This window comes from Macadamia integrifolia, chromosome 5, assembly GCF_013358625.1.
Source record: "Macadamia integrifolia cultivar HAES 741 chromosome 5, SCU_Mint_v3, whole genome shotgun sequence".
Lineage (NCBI taxonomy): Eukaryota > Viridiplantae > Streptophyta > Magnoliopsida > Proteales > Proteaceae > Macadamia > Macadamia integrifolia.
Genome location: NC_056561.1, coordinates 199852 through 217209, shown reverse-complemented (window position 1 = coordinate 217209; position 17358 = coordinate 199852). Strand labels below are relative to the sequence as shown.

The following is a 17358-nucleotide window of genomic DNA, read 5'->3' as shown; positions in this document are numbered from 1 at the left end:
TGTTCAACAACCTTTTCTGATGTAAATTCCACATCATAAACAACAACAATATCTGTATACAATTACATAGGTGCAATTCTCCACTTCCACAAAATAAGAAAACCAAAGAGGGAATAGTTGCCTTGGATTGATATTAAAATATTGGAGATGCATTTACAGTAAGGCCAAGATCACTTTTGTTTATTATGATGTCTCTCCATCACAAAGCTCATCTAGGGACTTGTAAGGGTTTTCTTCTGAGATAAATTCCTCCAATCCAGAGGATCTTTTCTGTTGTGATATGCCATCGATCTTTTGCAACTCCTCTTGGCTTAGCATCCAATCAAATATCTCAAGATTCTCTTTCAACCTTTCTTTGTTGAGGCTTTTCACTATTATGCTCATCCCTTGCTCGTACACCCATCTCAAACAAACCTACACCATCCATTAGTAATCTAGTTTATTATTATTATTTTTTTAACCAAAAAGATTCAAACTAGATAATGAAAGTCTCTAATTTCTTCTTAAACTGACAATAACAAATGTAAATATTATTAGGATAGTTATATGTAGAAATGCAACCCTAAAAGCGATACAGAAGATAATGGAAAACCAAGAACAAACAATGCAGATAGGTTTACGAGGTTTGGAAAGATTGCTTACGTCCTCGATGGAATGAGATTCTGCTTCACTATCAATGGAGAATAGGGTTATAGTATTCGTCTTCACGCCTCTTAGTATTACTTGCATTACATAGAAAGAAAACCTCGCCACAAATATATAGCAAAAAACCTTAATCCGTAAAGTACAAAACTGTCCTCAAGACCACCGTTCTATTCTATCGAGACACTTACACCAATACTCCATGGATTAAACTACGACATAATACAAGACATCAAACTCCTTGGATTAAATTGCGACGGAATGCAAGACATCGTACACCAATCGCTATCCATATAACAATGAGATGTGGCACAAAGTAAATATGAGCCTTCCCTTTTTACAGTTTTTTTTTTTTTTAATCTAAACAATTTGTTTTTACTAAGGATGGAAGATTGCATAGGAATATGTAGAATATTATTAGTACTTATATATAGATATACACATTATGCATGCCAATATAAAGAGGAGTATTTAATTCAATTAAACTCTGAAATTTGACATGTAGTTGTTCTAGAATCTAGACCATGTCCTTTTTATCAGGAAGTCATAATGGATAGACTATCTATCAACATGGCAAAATAAATGCCTTCTGACAAATGAAAAAAATAATATACCCATGATATTATAATAATTTACCTTATTATTATTATTATCAAGCACATTGGCAAGATAAACAATAATACATCTTACGAAAATCCCTAAATTCTTTTTTTATCTAGGGCTTTCCTCCCTAAATTGACCGAGCCAACGAGTCAAAACTGAGACATCACACAAACGGGTGTCCGAGTCAAATGAGCAATCTCCTAGTATATCATCTAATTCCATCAGATAGTGATCCAACCCTCTTCTCATGTGACAACTTGGCAAGCTAGACCCAAACCCTAGATATGGGCAAAAATAGATTCTTAAAGTGGATTCCTCTCTAAAGAATTAAGTTCCGATTCAAATTTTGCTGATATAGGTTTTGTCCTTGGTGGTTGACACTACTATGTTGGAGAGTGTTCAAGGACTTGATTAGTGGATTAAGTCCCTTTGAGGCACCTGAAAAATCGCATGTATGAACCCATTATGTACTTTTTCTAGTTTTTCAAGAAATGTGTGACCCTCTTAGGTTTTCATCCTCGCCCCTCCATGTGTCCTACCTTGACTACTATGTGGATCCTTTGTATGTCCCTAGTGGGCCCCTTGCACCAAAAAATAGTTCAAATTTTAAAGCAATAAAGACAACCCAGACTAACCTAGAAAACTTGGACTGGAGTAGTGTTGGTTATTATGGTAATAAGCAATGCTTAATTTTCCCAATGATCATGCATTGAAAAGCATATCCTGTGCATCTTGTGGGTCATATTGTAATTTGCAGAACCCAATCTCATTTTACAAAACTAGCCCTTGATTCTTTTCACTGGTATGGTACAGATTCCAATTCTTACTTTCAAAGTGCAAATATATGTGGTGAAGGAAATTAAGAGTCCTTTACCTGAGCAACTGTCTTTCTTTTTGCCTCTGCTATCTGTTTTAGTACCTCACACTCCATAGCTCTGTTAGTGCCCCAGAGGGTTCCTTTTGCTCCCAAGGGAGAGTAAGCAGTAATATGTATTCCCTTTTCCTTGCAGAACTCCCTCAGCTTCTTCTGCTGCCAAACTGGGTTCATCTCCACCTTTATAAACAAACAATAAATACATAACCTTCTCTCATCCTCTACTTCAACAAAAAATTAAAAAAAATCTCTAAACAAACTCACTTGATTGATAGCTGGAGGGATCTTAACATCAACAAGTAATTCTTCGAGCTTCCTGTAGCAAAAGTTGCTGACTCCAATGAATCTAGTGAGGCCAAGCTTCTGAGACTTCTCCATTGATTCCCAAATAGACTTGAATCCCATTGGCAGTTCATATCCCTCTAGTTTCAGAATTGCAGGGCAATGGATGAGATAGAGATCAAGGTACTCCAATTGAAGAATCCTACACAGAAATAGTTATAAATAATAATAATAATATTTACAGTACAAAATTTTGAAGAAACTAAAAATCTTTGTAGTTGTTTCTTACTGGAGAGTCTTTTTGAGAGCTGGAAGGACACAGCCATGGTGAGCCTCACTGCACCATAGTTTGGAAGTGATGAAAAGCTCATCTCTTGATTTGATGAAGCCTAGTCTTTGGGCTTCTTTAATGGCTTCCCCAAGAGGATGCTGCGATCGATAGATAGCCGCAGTGTCGAAGTGCCTGTAACCGAGTTGAATTGCATGGAGAATGGCTGATTTCATGGTTTCAGAAGAAGTTAAGGGATAGACTGCCATGCCCATGCCAAGGGAGGGGACGACTAGGCCTGTGGAACCCATGGATACCTCTGGAATGGTTACCATCTCTTCTGTTCTGTGCTAGCAATCGTTTCCTATCACCTATGTTGTACCTAATACACCAAAATATCATTTTGTACCTAATATATACCAAATTATTCGTTATCTGTTGGAACTTGGAAGCTTGTCCTAAATTTTACGACAGGCGTTACTAGAAAGCAGGGTTCTGACTTCTAAGTGTCGATATCAGATGGATCATATCGGTATTGGCCAAACCCAAAATTAAAACCTGCCCGTTTCTGGATCAAGTATCAGTATCAAATCTATTACGTTTGTCTCGAATTCTTGACCTGTTTTGAAAAATGACACTTCGAAATGTTTTAATGGCAATTCGAATGAGATTTTTTTTCTTCTGAGATATGTGATGGTAGCGGAGGTGGTCCAGTATCACCCAATCGATCGCAGTCCGATGGATAACCCGAATTGGAGGAATATATAATGTATTATGTGGGTAAAAGAAACACATACAAATTTATCAAAAAAAATATATACAACTAAAAGATATTATTATATGTTGTTACTGTGCAAAAAAATATGTAGCTATATATTTTTATATGCAGCTATAGGTTTTTGTAACAAATACACAGCTAAAATCTGCAATTATATGTTGTTGTACGAAAATATGCAGCTAATATTTACAGTTATAGCCTTTATTACACATAAATATGTAACTAGGTCTTCATAATAAAAATTCCACAGCTCTAACTTTTGCTACATAAAAAATCTTCAACTATAAAATCGCAATTACAAATTTTAGGGTGTAACATTCTGCAGCTACAAATGCATTGCAAAAAATTTTACAACTAAAATCTGTAGCTATAAAGTAGCTTTTTCATATAATAGGCAATATGGAACTATAGCTTTTGTGATTGCATTTGTAACTACGGATAGAAAACCCTAGATAATTTGCAAATATAGGTTTAGTGTTGAGAAATTGTAGTTATAGGTTAATGCTCCCACCTATTCACTTTATTTAAAATCCACATATAAATTCATGTGTGTAAATACATCCATATATTTCACTCTGGCTTTAGGTTAATGCTCCCACCCCTCCTCCACTGCTCACCCTAAACCCTATATAAAATTGTGTTATACGTTTGCTGGGAGAAAAAAAAAAAAAAAAAGAAATATCTGTGGAGTATTGCAAGCTTTTACATATATATAGTTTTTCATTTCCTTGTTACATTTATTCTTAATTTGTGTTGTTTGAAAAATTTCCCAAATCTCCCACTTTTCAGACACCTCACTATGAGTATGTAGGTCTTTTTTTTTTTTTTTTTTTTTGGACTTAATTAAGACATTTAAACCCTTTCGCCTTGAATATTATGTTATATTAGAGATTTATATATATATCAAGTCCATGATCATCTATCTATTTATTATGCTATCTCTCCATCCCAAAGCTCATCGAGGGACTTGTATGGGCCTTCTTCTGAGATAAATTCCAAGCCAGGGAACCCTTTCTTTTTTGAAATACCATCAATCTTTTGCAACTCCTCTTGACTCAGCATCCAATCAAATATCTCAAGGTTCTCCTTCAACCTTTCATTGTTGAAGCTCTTCACTAGTACACTCACCCCTTGCTCATACACCCATCTCAAGCAAACCTACACCATGAATTAGTAAAAACTAGTTCATATTATTTTAATGGAGAGATACAAAGCTACGTAATGGAATTCCCTCTCTTTTCTTCTTAAATTGTAAATAATAAATATAATTAATCTTATCAAGAAAATTGGCAAGATAAAACAATAATGCAGCTTCAGAGAGAGAGGCATAATATCTCATGATATTGTGAGAGACCTTGATAGACTTTAGTCCTAGTTTCTTTCTTATTTTGAGGTTTTTCCCATTTTTCAAAGTCTTGTAAAATCATCATTGACCCAGTTTAATTGGCCAAGTCAACGAGTTAAAACTGATGATATCATACACCGGGTTTCTGACGCAGATGGGCAATCTCTCCAGTCACTATTATATCAAATGTTTCTCATCCTATGTATAATGATCTACTCCTCTTATCAAGTGACAACCGGGCAAGCTTATATGGATCCTAAAACCCTAGATTGCAGAAATAAAATCTTCAAGTGGGTCCCTCTCAAGAATTAAGTTTAAAGTTCAAACCAATGAAGACAACCCCAGACCTAGGAAACCTGGACTGAGGAGTAGTGGACTATCAGGTTAGGGTCATGTCATTGCATAATTTTTCCAATGATCAGGCAGTAATAATGAAAAGCTTATTCTGTACATCTTGTGGCGGGGTCATATTGTAATATGATGAACTCTAGTTCATTTTACAAAACTAGCCCTTGGAATGAGTGAGGGAAAGTAAGACCTCACCTGAGCAATTGTCTTTCCTCTTGCCTCTGCTATCTCTTTTAGTACCTCACTCTCCATAACTCTGTTAGTGCCCCAAAGTGTTCCTTTGGCACCCAAGGGAGAGTAAGCAGTAATATGTATACCCTTTTCCTTGCAGAACTCCCTCAGCTTCTTTTGATGCCAAAGTGGGTTCATCTCCACCTTATAAATACAAACAATACATACATAAACATCTCTCAGCCTTTTTAACTTCCAATAATAATTCAAGAAAAGATCTAAACAAACTCACTTGATTGACGGCCGGAGGGATCTTGGCAAAAACTAGTAATTCAAGCTTCTTGCAAGAGAAGTTGCTTACTCCGATGAATCTCGTGAGGCCGAGCTTTTGACAGTGCTCCACTGATTCCCATACAGACTTGAAATCCATAGGGAGAAGGTCTTCCTTCTTTAAGGGCAGTTCAAATTCCCCTGGCTTCAGACTTACAGGCCAATGGATGAGGTAGAGATCAAGGTATTCCAATTGAAGATTCCTACACAGAAACAATTATAAGAAAAAAATTTACAGTGCAAAACAAAAATAAAAGAAAGTATTTTTGTTTATACTGCAGTGTCTTTTTGAGAGCTGGAAGGACACGCTCATGGTGGGCATCACTGCACCATAGTTTGGAAGTGATGAAAAGCTCATCTCTGGATTTGATGAAGCCCAGCCTTTGGGCTTCTTTGATGGTTTCTCCAAGAGGCTCCTCTGATTGATAGAGAGCAGCTGAGTCGAAGTGCCTGTAACCAAGTTGGATTGCATGGAGAATGGCTGACTTCATGGTTTCAGAACCAGTGAAGGGATAGACTGCCGTGCCCATGCCAAGGGAGGGGATGCCTCGACCTCTGGAGCCCATAGATATTCCTGGAATGCAAACCATCTATTCTGCTGTGTTCTGATCTGCCATAGAACTGTTTTTATTAGGTGACTGTATGGGCATGTGTACCACTCTTTTATATCCTCACATTATGGGTTGACTAGTAAGATAGATAAGGTTTAACATGCACCACTCTTGCTGCTTCATATACTTGTTTTTTTTTTTTTTGCTAACAACGGGTATCCAAGCCTTCGGCCTGACCAGTCCTGCGGGCTCATACTGACCCTACAACAGCATGGATCGGATCATACCGGGGTTGAATGAGAACCATTCAACTTTCACTGAAAGCAGTGAAGAGCACTAATCACCTCCGTGTGAGTGACCTAAGGTGTGCCTAGTGGAAGTCGAACTCCAGACGTCCAAGTTTACGGCTCGTACCAAGTTCGATGCTTCATATACTTGATGTTCATCAAACCTGCCTTTATATATGCTTAGATTGGGCTTGGCTACTGTCGAAGGAACCCAACCCAGGCCATCAAGCTACCAGGATTAGTGAATGCCCAAACCCTATTGGGACTGCCTGGTTCTTTTGGAGTGATATTCTAGTGATTTATGTATTTTTATTCTGGAGGAACACTTTGGGAGTGGAATTAAGCCTGATAATTTCGGATTGATTTTTTGCTCCAAAAGAATGAACTCAGATTGCTTTTAAGATGGGTACATGTGCAAGGGCAAACGGGATCCCAGCCATGCATCATCCTACACAGCTTTGGATTAGCATTTTCTTGAGTCGGAAGGATTAGCCAACTAACCCTACTCTTTCAAAACACCACCAACACCACAACCCACAAACACCTTCCTCTCCACCCTCCCCCAAAACAAAAAAAATCTTTATTCCAAGTTCCAACAACTAAAATGCCGACAGTCAGTAGCTTCAATATTCTTTGCTGTAGTGAGGTCCCACTGTATCAACATCTGAAAACTTTACAGAAGACTATACATCTGATGCTGCATCCTGAGAGTTGGGTCAAACTGGTCAAATATGATGTAGATAGAAGAATCAGCCATAATGGATTGGTAATACAAAAATACTCTGGTTTCTGAATTTTAAGTTTGAATTCTCTACCTGTTGACAATCTAAGGACTTTATTCCCATCATTCGCTCATACTGTGGAGATTTAACCAGATATAATAATAATTCATTTATTTAATCAGTATTGCTTTACAAATCTGAGATAATTAGATAGAACAGCACTGAACAGCTATTTTACAATGATACAAAGGAAACATGAGCGTGACCCTTGAAGATAGAACAAAACTGACTCCAAGAAGCCTAACGGAAAGATAGTGTACTTGGGGAATCAATTCTCACAATAAATCCATCATCACTACCTGATTCATCGCTAGAATCATCAACTTGATAAATTTTTTTGGTTTTTCTATTTGGAATCAGGGTACTGGGGTTTGGCCCCGTTAATTCTTTTGTTTTGAAGCCATTGTTAACAGTAGCAGCTCCCTCGGATCTGGCAGAAACTAGTCGACGGCCAAGTACTCCAGTTGAACGAATTCTGGGATATGACTCGCCATGTGATGACTTAGTTTGAGAGGTCCTCGGAAAGTTTCGAGTCCACCTGTGTGTCTCACCAACCTAATAATTCAAGCAACCGAACAGTATAGGTTGAGAAAATACTACTAATGGTTGCAAATTAAAGCAAGGTGCATTAACAAGTAAACAAACCATGCTGCCGTAAATGCTCAGCTGCAATGCCCTTGCAGACAGATTGTTTGCTTCCTGATCAGCTACATCAGGGTGCCGATGGCATCGTTTTGGTTTGTAGAAATTCTCAGGCCAACTCATAAAACGTCTGTACTCTCGACTAGGGCATCTTTGGGGATCGACTGAATGCGGGACCAATGAAGCTGGCCTTTTCAGAAGCCCACTGTCAGCCTCAAATGCTGCAATATTAAAACGGATTACCCTTGCTCTTGTCTCAACCTGATACCAGGATCCTTGGTGACAGAAACTTGTTGCCTTCACACCTGGGCCAACCAATAACATAAGAGAATGCAACCTATGGTTTTGTACTTCACCCATAACAGGAAATTATTCAAATAATTTTCCACAATAGATCATATGTTGCAGTAAGTAGTAAGTTGGTCGGACAGCTTAATCAGAACTGACAGAAAGATCAGCAAAAAAAATGTTTAGTAGGGAAGCAGAGAAGAAAAATCAAGATAACTCATATCTTCTTGAGTAATCTGTGAAATTTACTATTGGTAACACGTATTGTGTTTTATAAGAAACATGTATTACATTAATTGGGCAGAGACTTGGTCAATAAGAAAGGACATCACCAGATTCACTGCTCAAATCCATGGGAGAGTTTCTGTTAGTCAATTGTTTAGTGCAGGTCTTGGCTTATGGCCTGTGGATACCATTGATTCAATCAGAAGAGACTAGGTCGTGGAAGGAATCCCTCCATGAACAGGCTGTAGTTGATTGAGAGAATGGATGTGACGTAAACCTCAAATGTTCAAGCATCTGAGATGCTGAATGGATCTTGGAGCTCTCTTGTATCCACAGTCCTTTGAAACGGCCTCTATTATAGTTTTGGAGGTCAGATCCTTTCTTTCCCTTAATTGGATTTTGATAAGGTTCCATACCTTTTCTTCCCTTTCAATTGGGTTACATGCCTCTTTATGAAATTTGACTATTTAAGTATTTTTCTTTTTCTCTTGATTGGCATTCCTAATAAGGTACCTAATTTGATTCAGATTTGGGCTTCAGTGCCTTTTTCTAGAGGTCAGTTGCAGACTTTGAATGACCCCATTTAATTGGTTTTTATCTACTAGTGCACTTTCAACGCATTGGGTCCATGCAGCCCTTGGTGTCTTGTCTTTGGATTTGGTCCTTCACCCGTGCAGCCAGGCCAATGGCCTACTCTCTGAGCCCATGACAGTGAATGCTACTAAGCTAAAGATCCATTTTGGTGAGTACTGATGCGTTCCACCAGCAATAAAAATTTCAATCCCTACGTGCTCTAGGATAGGCAAAATAAGATTTAGAGAACACAGTCAACCTAGGACAGAAACACAACAATTCAAGTTTAAGAAACAAAAGGACAGAAATATAAGAAGTTAAGAAATCTCAGAATCTAACAGTTGGATGGAGATAAAATTAAAGTCGAATACAGCTCTCAATAGGGTGTTCAATCCCTCCAAATATCAAGCTGATCCAATGGTTAGATCTTCTAGAACAGTAGAAAACAGAAAACAGGAAGTCCAGTAGAAAACAGATTTTGTAAATATTAAGATCAGTACTATATCACAATCTGTGGGTCAAATTCTGGTCGTAGGTAGTGAGGACAAAGAAGCAGATAATATAAAAAGTATAGGCCAATCCAATGGTTGGATAGGCTGGACTAAGAACACCAATGGAGGGGATAAAGAGTAAGAAGAAAGCTCTGCCTAGGAACCAATGGTTGTTGGAGTACAACCCAAAACAGAAGTGAGAACTTGAAGAAGACTGAACCGCGGTCCGCAAGGTGTACAACTTTTCCAATTTGAACCCGCAGCCCTTATAACAGTGAAATACCCCCAAGTGAGAACTTGAAGAAGACTGAACCGCGGTCCGCAAGGTGTACAACTTTTCCAATTTGAACCCGCAGCCCTTATAACAGTGAAATACCCCCACGGTAGTAGGGTTTATGCAGTGAACCAGCAAACAAAGAAGAAGAATAGGAGAGAAAGAGAGGAGAGGGGAATATGGTCGGGTTTCACCACCAAGACCTAGCTTAGGCTTCACCACCCACTGTTCCAAGGATTCACCACCTTGGTTGCTGCTACTTCACCATAGGAACTGTCGCTTAATTGAAGAAGACTCGCTTTGTTGCCAAAATCGTGGGAGGGATCTCCTTTCTTCTTCTATATATTAAATTAAATAGAAAAATTACAAAAACAGAATCCTTGGCTACCAAGTAGCCTATAATAAAATAAAATACCCTTGGCTACCAAGTAGCCTATAATAAAATAAAATACCCTTGGCTACCAAGTAGCCTACAATAAAAAGTAGAAAGTTCTAATGGCTTAAACTAAAGAGGAAAAGACTAACATTGAAAATAGACATTCCCAACATGGGACCACAAGATTTGTTCTTCACCAACGACACCAACCGATGACCCATTAGGAGACCGAATATGGGCCTCAAAACTAGTGCAACTGAAGGCCTATATTCGGCTTAAGTGATGGCCTATGACAGGCTTAAGTTTTAACCAGAATAGGGGCCTAAGTGTGGGCTTAACTGCTTAAGTGTTCTGGTTATAACTGAAGACCACTGGGCTCAAATAGGGGCATGTTTCTTCTTCCTATGCTAAACTCTGCATCACCTACAGCTATGAAATTTCAAGTCTTTGAGGTAATTCAATATTTCTTTAAAATATTTTCTAATAGAGAAAAATTTAGAACCCCTAATTAACTCATCGAAGTATCATAAAATAATTTTATATTGTTCATTTTTTATCTAGAATGTTAAGATAAAAAAATATATTCATTGGGCTACTACAGACCTAATTCAGCAGCTTGATCTGCAAAATTGTTGTATGTCTTATATGAAACCCTTTTGCATCGTATCAAAAAATGCTGTCTTACATAAATGGTTTTTTTTTTTACAGCACTTGATTTTTTTTAAAGCACTTCTTTTTAAGCAGGCAATCAATGTTACTAAGCTAATATGTCAACCATAGTTGTCAAGGCGTTGCCTAGATGTCCAGGCGGCCTTGTTGGGTTTGGGCGATTGTCGCCTTACTACAAGACACAACACTTATTCATGTCAAATATCATTTAAGTAAATATTTCATTTCATTTACTTAAGATATTATTCATAAATAAGAAAATACCCCCTATTTGAATCCAATAAAAAATAGTTTAAAAATTCAATTCTAAAAGGATAAAAAAGTCAACTGATACAGACAAGTCAGTTAATGGGCTTATTTATTGGAAATAAGCCTTGGGTTGGGTTATGTATGTGTTGGGCCTTTGATCCCATGGGTTTTCTTTGTAATGGGCCACTTTAATGGACCTAAAATATGGGTAGAAAGTAGAAAAACGAGATTTAATTCATTAGTTTAGTTAGAGTCTTATTTTGAGTCTATCTTTTTTGTTATTTCAGTTTTCTAGTCAATTTAGGTTTCCTAATTAGTTAAGGATTGAGTTAGGCCTTTCCTTTTTAGTGTTTGAGTCAGTTTTGAGTCTTCTATATTGTTTGTAAGGAGTTACAATATTGAACATGAATTTATTAATGAAAAAAAAAAATGGCTTATGCTGTTGTGTTGTTGTGCTGTGGGATGCAGTTGGGTGAGATGCCCTACGTAAGATGCCTAAACCTGAGGGTGAGATACCCATTCACTATTTCTTTTCCCCCCTTCACAAACCTCCATCGAATTCTCTTTATTTTCTTATTTTCCTTTTATTTGTTTGCTGTGAGAGAGTGTTTGAGAGCTAGAACCAAGCCTATTGGAGGACATCTTCTCTATTCAGCCAGAATTTCAGATCCTGCCTGAGATTAGGATCACTTGTGATCCAATCTTACATTATTTGGTATCAAAGCCAACCTATTCAATGGAGCCGCGTGATTTTCAGAGAAAAAAATATTTCATACATGTTCCTTGATTAAGTAAAGGAATTGAACATTTACTTTGATTCCTATAACCTGACAGAGACACAACGACTTTGATATGCTTGCTCCCAAATGAAATATTTTGCTTGAATCAAATGGAGAATTCGTGAAAAGCAACTTCAAGCTCAAGAACGGGAGCCTAGAACTTAAGAGAAGATAGAGTATAAGTTGGCAGGTATACACCTATTTAAATGTGAACGAAGTATGTACTTCCCTCCACCGGAGTTCCATCCAGTTATACCCCAAAAGCCACCAATAGGTGACAAGAGCATGAAAGAATTGTTAAACCACGTGGCCACTATGTTGCAAAAAATTGAAAAGGAGCAACATGAGAGGACATCTCTAACCAATGAACTAGAGTCAAAAGTTAAGGTTAGTGTTGAAGAAATTTTAGCAATTGCTATTATCAAGGACGAGCTAGTCATTGATGTTCCCATCAATGAGACTCATGTGGAAGAATTCGAAAGCAACAAGATTGCCACAATGAACATTGAGGTTGAGACTGAGGAACTTGACACTACAACAACTGTGATGATTGTGAACAGCTAATAGGAAGATCCTAAGGGGTTCAAGATTGAAGTTGTGTTTGAACCATCAATGAAATTGATTGAGAACCACCAGGTAGATGAACCAAAAGTGCTTTATGTTACATTGGAGTTTGAAAGGGTTGAAGGTGCATATGTAAATGACCCTATGGAAACATCCAATGATGTTGAGGTTACATATGTGGAGTTCATCATTGCATTGAAGTATCTAGAAGATCGAGCTCTTCACATTCTAGACTACATTCATGTCTTCAAAGAGTTGCCTGAATTTTATTATGGACTGCATAACCTTCATCACATCAAGGTGGTCGTTCTCATGTTCAAAACTCGAGGTCGAGTTTTTTTTAAGTGGTGGAGAATTGATGCAGATGAGTCATTTAGTAGGCTTATTTTATTGGAAATAAGCCTTAGGTAGGGTTATGTATTTGTTGGGCCTTTGATCACATGGGTTTTCTTTGTAATGGGTCACTTTAATGGGCCTAAAATATGGGTAGAAAGTGGGAACACGAGATTTAATTCATTAATTTAGTTAGAGTTCTGTTTTGAGTCCATCTTTTTTGTTATTTCAGTTTTTTAGTCAATTTAGGTTTTTCAATTAGTTAAGGATTGGGTTAGGCCTTTCTTTTTTAGTGTTTGAGTCAGTTTTGAGTCTTCTATATAAGTTTGTAAGGGGCTACAACATTGAACCCGAATTTATTAATATAAAAAAAAAAAAGATGGCTTATGTTGTTGTACTGTGGAATGCAATTGGGTGAGACCCTACGTGAGATGCCTAAACTTGAGGGTGAGATGCTCATTCACTAGTTCTTCTTCCCCTTTCACAACCCTCCATCGAATTCTCTTTCTTTTCTTATTTTCCTTTTATTTGTTTGCTGTGAGAGAGTGTTTGAGAGCTAGAACCAAGCCTATTGGAGGACATCTTCTCCATTCGGCCAGAATTTCAAATCCTACCTAGGATTAGGATCACTTGTGATCTAATCTTACATTATTAACCCTCCAGTCCAAGAACAAAACATAATTTTTTATTGTGGGGGCGATTTTCAAATTTCAAATGCTTACGTTTTTGTTAATTCTACAAATTTCATAAATCTTATCATGGTAAAACATTGCTAAAAACCAAATGTGCGGTAAAATAATCTTTTGTTTTGATGTCCATAAAACTATTTTCATTCAGGAGATTTTAACAGCATTCACGCATTTTTAAATATGTTTTCCGAAACTTAACTTTGTTATGATTTAGATTTAAGTAATCTTAGACTTGTTAGAAAGCCGGTTGTGTTCTACCTAATACAAAAAGTTTCGTATAAAAATAAAATCATTTGACCAGTCAAACTTATCAGAGAACAAGAACATTTCTCTAAATGTTGATTTTTTTTTATGACTTAATGACTTGATTTTTTATGAATTGATGTGGCTTAATGTTGATTTTTGATGACACAAGGTATATGTAGCATACAAAATTGTAAATAACGAGAAAGAGGAAGAGGAAGAGGAAGAGGAAGAGAAAGAGAGAGAGAGAGAGAAACAGAGATGGCTGTAACCTTGGGAGTCACAACCTTATTGTTGAGACTGCCCACTTCATTCAATATATGATCATGACAAAACCTTGACAAGGGCATAAAGGACATAATGACATAAAAAAGGGAAATATAAAGTTATTATTCACGAGTTATTGTTCATTTGAACAGTACCTGTGAACACCATTCACGTGAGCAATGTTGTGAACTTTTTAATCAATAATTCCTAACATAAATAATGTTACAAAAGAGGAAAAATGAAAAATAACACTTGGGTGACTTATGCGCCTTGGCAATGCCTAAGCGGGTGACTTGTCCGCCAAGCATTTAGACAACCCTCCACCATCTTTGTTCGCCCCTTGGCACTTGAACAACTAAGATGTCAATCCAGGTTGTAGAAGTTTAAGTGGTGGTGCTGTATAATAACTCTCATGAAAGTTAACTATTCACAGTGGTGTTTATATTATGAGTGGGTTTCTTGTTTAAGTTCTAGTTCTACCATAGGGAGTGCTTATCAGTAAAAGAACTTTATTGCTATGGGTTTACTAGTAATTGCACTCCTTTATAAATTATGAGGGGGTTTGTTGTTTAAGTTCTAATTATACCATAGGAGTGTTTATCAGTCAATAGTACTTTATAAATGATATTTATCTATTAGAGTGCTCATGGTTAGGTTAACTAGAGTCTCCAACTGTAGGACCTACTTTCTCCGTTACAATTCTTCTTCTTTTCTTCCTTTCTTCCTCCTCTCGTATTTCTCTAGAATATTGTTGCTGGTTAATATTGTTCTGGTGTTAGTAAACTTATTTATCTCACTGAGACCAGGTCATATATTTCTTTTATCATAGGAGTTATAAGCCAATTATGAAGACGCCCAAAAGGACTCACTGGGAGGTAGCTTGTCGAGTTTTGCGGTATCTTAAAAGTTCTCCAGGAAAGGGTCTCATATACAAACCTCATAGAAATAGTGAAGATATTTGATACTCTGATGTAGACTTAGCAGGTGATGAAGATCCACTACTGGATACTGTACTATTGTTAGTGGAAATCTTATGCTTGGAGAAGTAAAAAATAGACAATTAGAATATAAATATTGAAAGAGAGAACAAAAGGAGAAAAGAGAGTAGGTCAAAGGAGAAGAAGAAGAACAACAAGAAAGGAGATGATGAGAGAATGTTGTGTGTTAGAGAATGATCTCTACCACACCTATATTAATTCACTAATAAGATCCAATGAATTACATACACCTACCTAGAGAGGAAAAAGGTAAAATGGAGAAAATACAATATAAGACAACTAGACAATAAACTAGTTCCTAAAGTACCCTTATTACATAAACTCTAACACAAACTACAAGGGCAAGATTTAGTGTTGAAGCCGAGTATAGAGCTATGGCTCAAACTGCAGCTGAGTTAATGAGGGTAAAGTCTCTTCTTCAAGAGAATGGGTTTCATATTACCAACCCTATTGATATGTTTATGATAACTAGAAAGCCATTTACATTGTGAAAAACTTTGTGTTTTTTCACGAGTGTACAAGGCACATCGAGGTTGACTGTCATTGCATGAGAGATGCTGTAATGAAAAAGTTGATTACTACACCATTTGTTGGTTCTAGGAGTCAGCTTGGTGATAGGTTCACTAAGGCATTGTTTTGTCCACCTTTTCTTGATGGTTGCTCCAAGCTGGGTACGAGTGATTTTATGCTCAAGCTTGAGGGAGAGTGAAGTTGTCGTGGTGGAGCTGTTTAGTAACTGTGGTGACAATTAACTATTCATGGTGATGTTCATTATGTGTGGGTTTAGTGTTTAAGTTCTAGTTCTACCATATGGGGGATATTCACTGTTTCAAAAATCGGAATCGGAACTGACTGACTCAATCCTGATTTTGACTTTCATAAGCCTTGGTATATTGGTCACTTTATTATTATAGGGTTACTTGCAATTTCACTCCTTTAAAAGTTATATATATATATATATATATATTAGAGTACTCATGGCTAGGGTAACTAGAGTCTCCAACTGTAAGCCCCACTTTCTCCCCTTAACAGTTCTTCTAGTATTCCTCTAGAGTATTGTTGCTGGTTAATATTGTTTCTGGTGTTGTTACACAGGTAAGAGGACAACCATGACCAGTAAGATGCTAAAATGATTCTACAAGAATCATTACCTGTTGTTTCCTGATTGGTAAAGCTCAGCTCTCCACATGATGGCAAAAGTGCTGCTGGAGATGTAATCAGTTCATCTTGGTTTTTTATGAACCCTTCCAATAGTAAAGCAATTGAATGGCTTGGCACTTCTACAGTTTCACCCCTTGTGTATATGTTCATCATTGATCTCTCTGCAACAAGAGCTCTCAATTCTTGCATTGGCATTTTCTCAAACATCTGAGGAAGTAAGAGTTTGGCCAAGACAATTGCACTTTCCTGAAAAGGAAATATATAGATTAAGAAACTGCTACTCATGTAAAGTCACGCAGTATGGTTCTTTATAAACTAGACTAGCAACATAACCCTTTCAATGGTTTATTAAACCATATGAAGTGAGAGTGGGAAGTGGGAAGTGGGAAGTGGGAAGTGGGGTGGGGGGTGGGGGGAACAAAACGCTGAATTACTATCGCATGAAATGCCATTAAAATTACCTGCCACAGAAAATATTCTACAGAAGGGTCTGATCTCAGCACTGAAAGTATCTTTTCTGTGTCAATAAAAAAACAATGCACAACAGAATCTGTGATCATGTCACAGATGTAAGGCTTCCCAACTAGAACCTCATAGAGGCCCAAAGTACTTCCATGTGAAAATGTTGGATGCAGTGAACGTTTGTTTCTCAAACTCTTACTTTCCCACTGCAAGAAAAAAAAATGTAAAAAGGAAAAGAGAAAGCCATTAGTTTTGAACATATCCACAAGCATGGTTCACCAGACAACTGATGTGCTGTGACTCATACTAAGGCAGACAACTGATGTGCTGTGACTCATACTAAGGATTTTATTACCTTGACCACCCCAATTGAAATAAGCCATATCCCATTTGTCTTGGATCCCTGCTTGTAAAGAGCAACACCATGTAATTTCATTATGTCTTTGGTAGAACCAAGAAGAGGTTCACGGGCTACAGGAGGAAGAGCTCCAAGGAACGGATGGATTGCAGACAAATCTCTTATTTTAGGCACCTTCACCAAGGGAGGATTTCTTAGAAGTTTCTTCAAGTCAGTCTGGTAAGAAGGTTTATGAAGAATATCAGTATGAACTGTGAGAGTAGAGGTATACAATTGAATATCTAAGAAATTGAGCACCAAATAACCTGAACAGCATCATGAAGATGAAGCATCTCTTTCTCTTCCAACAATCCAACCTTCTCAAGATTGCGGACGTAATCACTCAAATGTTGAAGAATCGAATGTGTCACTTGCCTTGTTTTCACGACACGCAAAACCTGAGAATGTTCATTTGAT

The 17358-nt window shown here is 37.3% G+C and overlaps 3 protein-coding genes across 4 annotated transcripts in view; all 3 read right to left on the bottom strand.

The window, feature by feature from the left end:
* Nucleotides 1-4108, bottom strand: LOC122078230 (non-functional NADPH-dependent codeinone reductase 2-like). Its single transcript, XM_042644123.1, has 4 exons — nt 2691-4108; nt 2384-2603; nt 2120-2299; nt 1-414 (listed from the first exon to the last, which is right to left on the bottom strand). The coding sequence occupies exons 1-4, from the start codon at nt 3002-3004 to the stop codon at nt 184-186; spliced, it is 945 nt and encodes a 314-aa protein (XP_042500057.1). The 5' UTR covers nt 3005-4108; the 3' UTR covers nt 1-183.
* A 139-nt stretch (nt 4109-4247) lies between these two features.
* LOC122078228 (non-functional NADPH-dependent codeinone reductase 2-like) lies at nt 4248-6283 on the bottom strand. 2 transcript variants are annotated; one of them, XM_042644122.1, is made up of 4 exons: nt 5918-6283; nt 5673-5844; nt 5336-5515; nt 4248-4605 (listed from the first exon to the last, which is right to left on the bottom strand). In XM_042644122.1, the coding sequence occupies exons 1-4, from the start codon at nt 6229-6231 to the stop codon at nt 4378-4380; spliced, it is 894 nt and encodes a 297-aa protein (XP_042500056.1). In that variant the 5' UTR covers nt 6232-6283; the 3' UTR covers nt 4248-4377. The 2 variants fall into 2 exon arrangements, with proteins under 2 accessions (XP_042500056.1, XP_042500055.1); XM_042644121.1 differs by having other exon boundaries at nt 5604-5844; nt 5918-6281.
* Nucleotides 6284-7352: 1069 nt separating this feature from the next.
* Nucleotides 7353-17358, bottom strand: part of LOC122079224 (sodium/hydrogen exchanger 8-like) — a 51871-nt gene continuing 41865 nt past the window's right edge. Inside the window, exons 18-23 of the mRNA XM_042645500.1 lie at nt 17208-17339; nt 16900-17118; nt 16544-16750; nt 16073-16328; nt 7907-8208; nt 7353-7816 (exon numbers count right to left, since the gene is read on the bottom strand). Coding sequence (XP_042501434.1) covers nt 7502-7816; nt 7907-8208; nt 16073-16328; nt 16544-16750; nt 16900-17118; nt 17208-17339 — 1431 coding nt within the window. The 3' untranslated portion in view covers nt 7353-7501. The remainder of the gene's footprint in view (nt 7817-7906; nt 8209-16072; nt 16329-16543; nt 16751-16899; nt 17119-17207; nt 17340-17358) is intronic.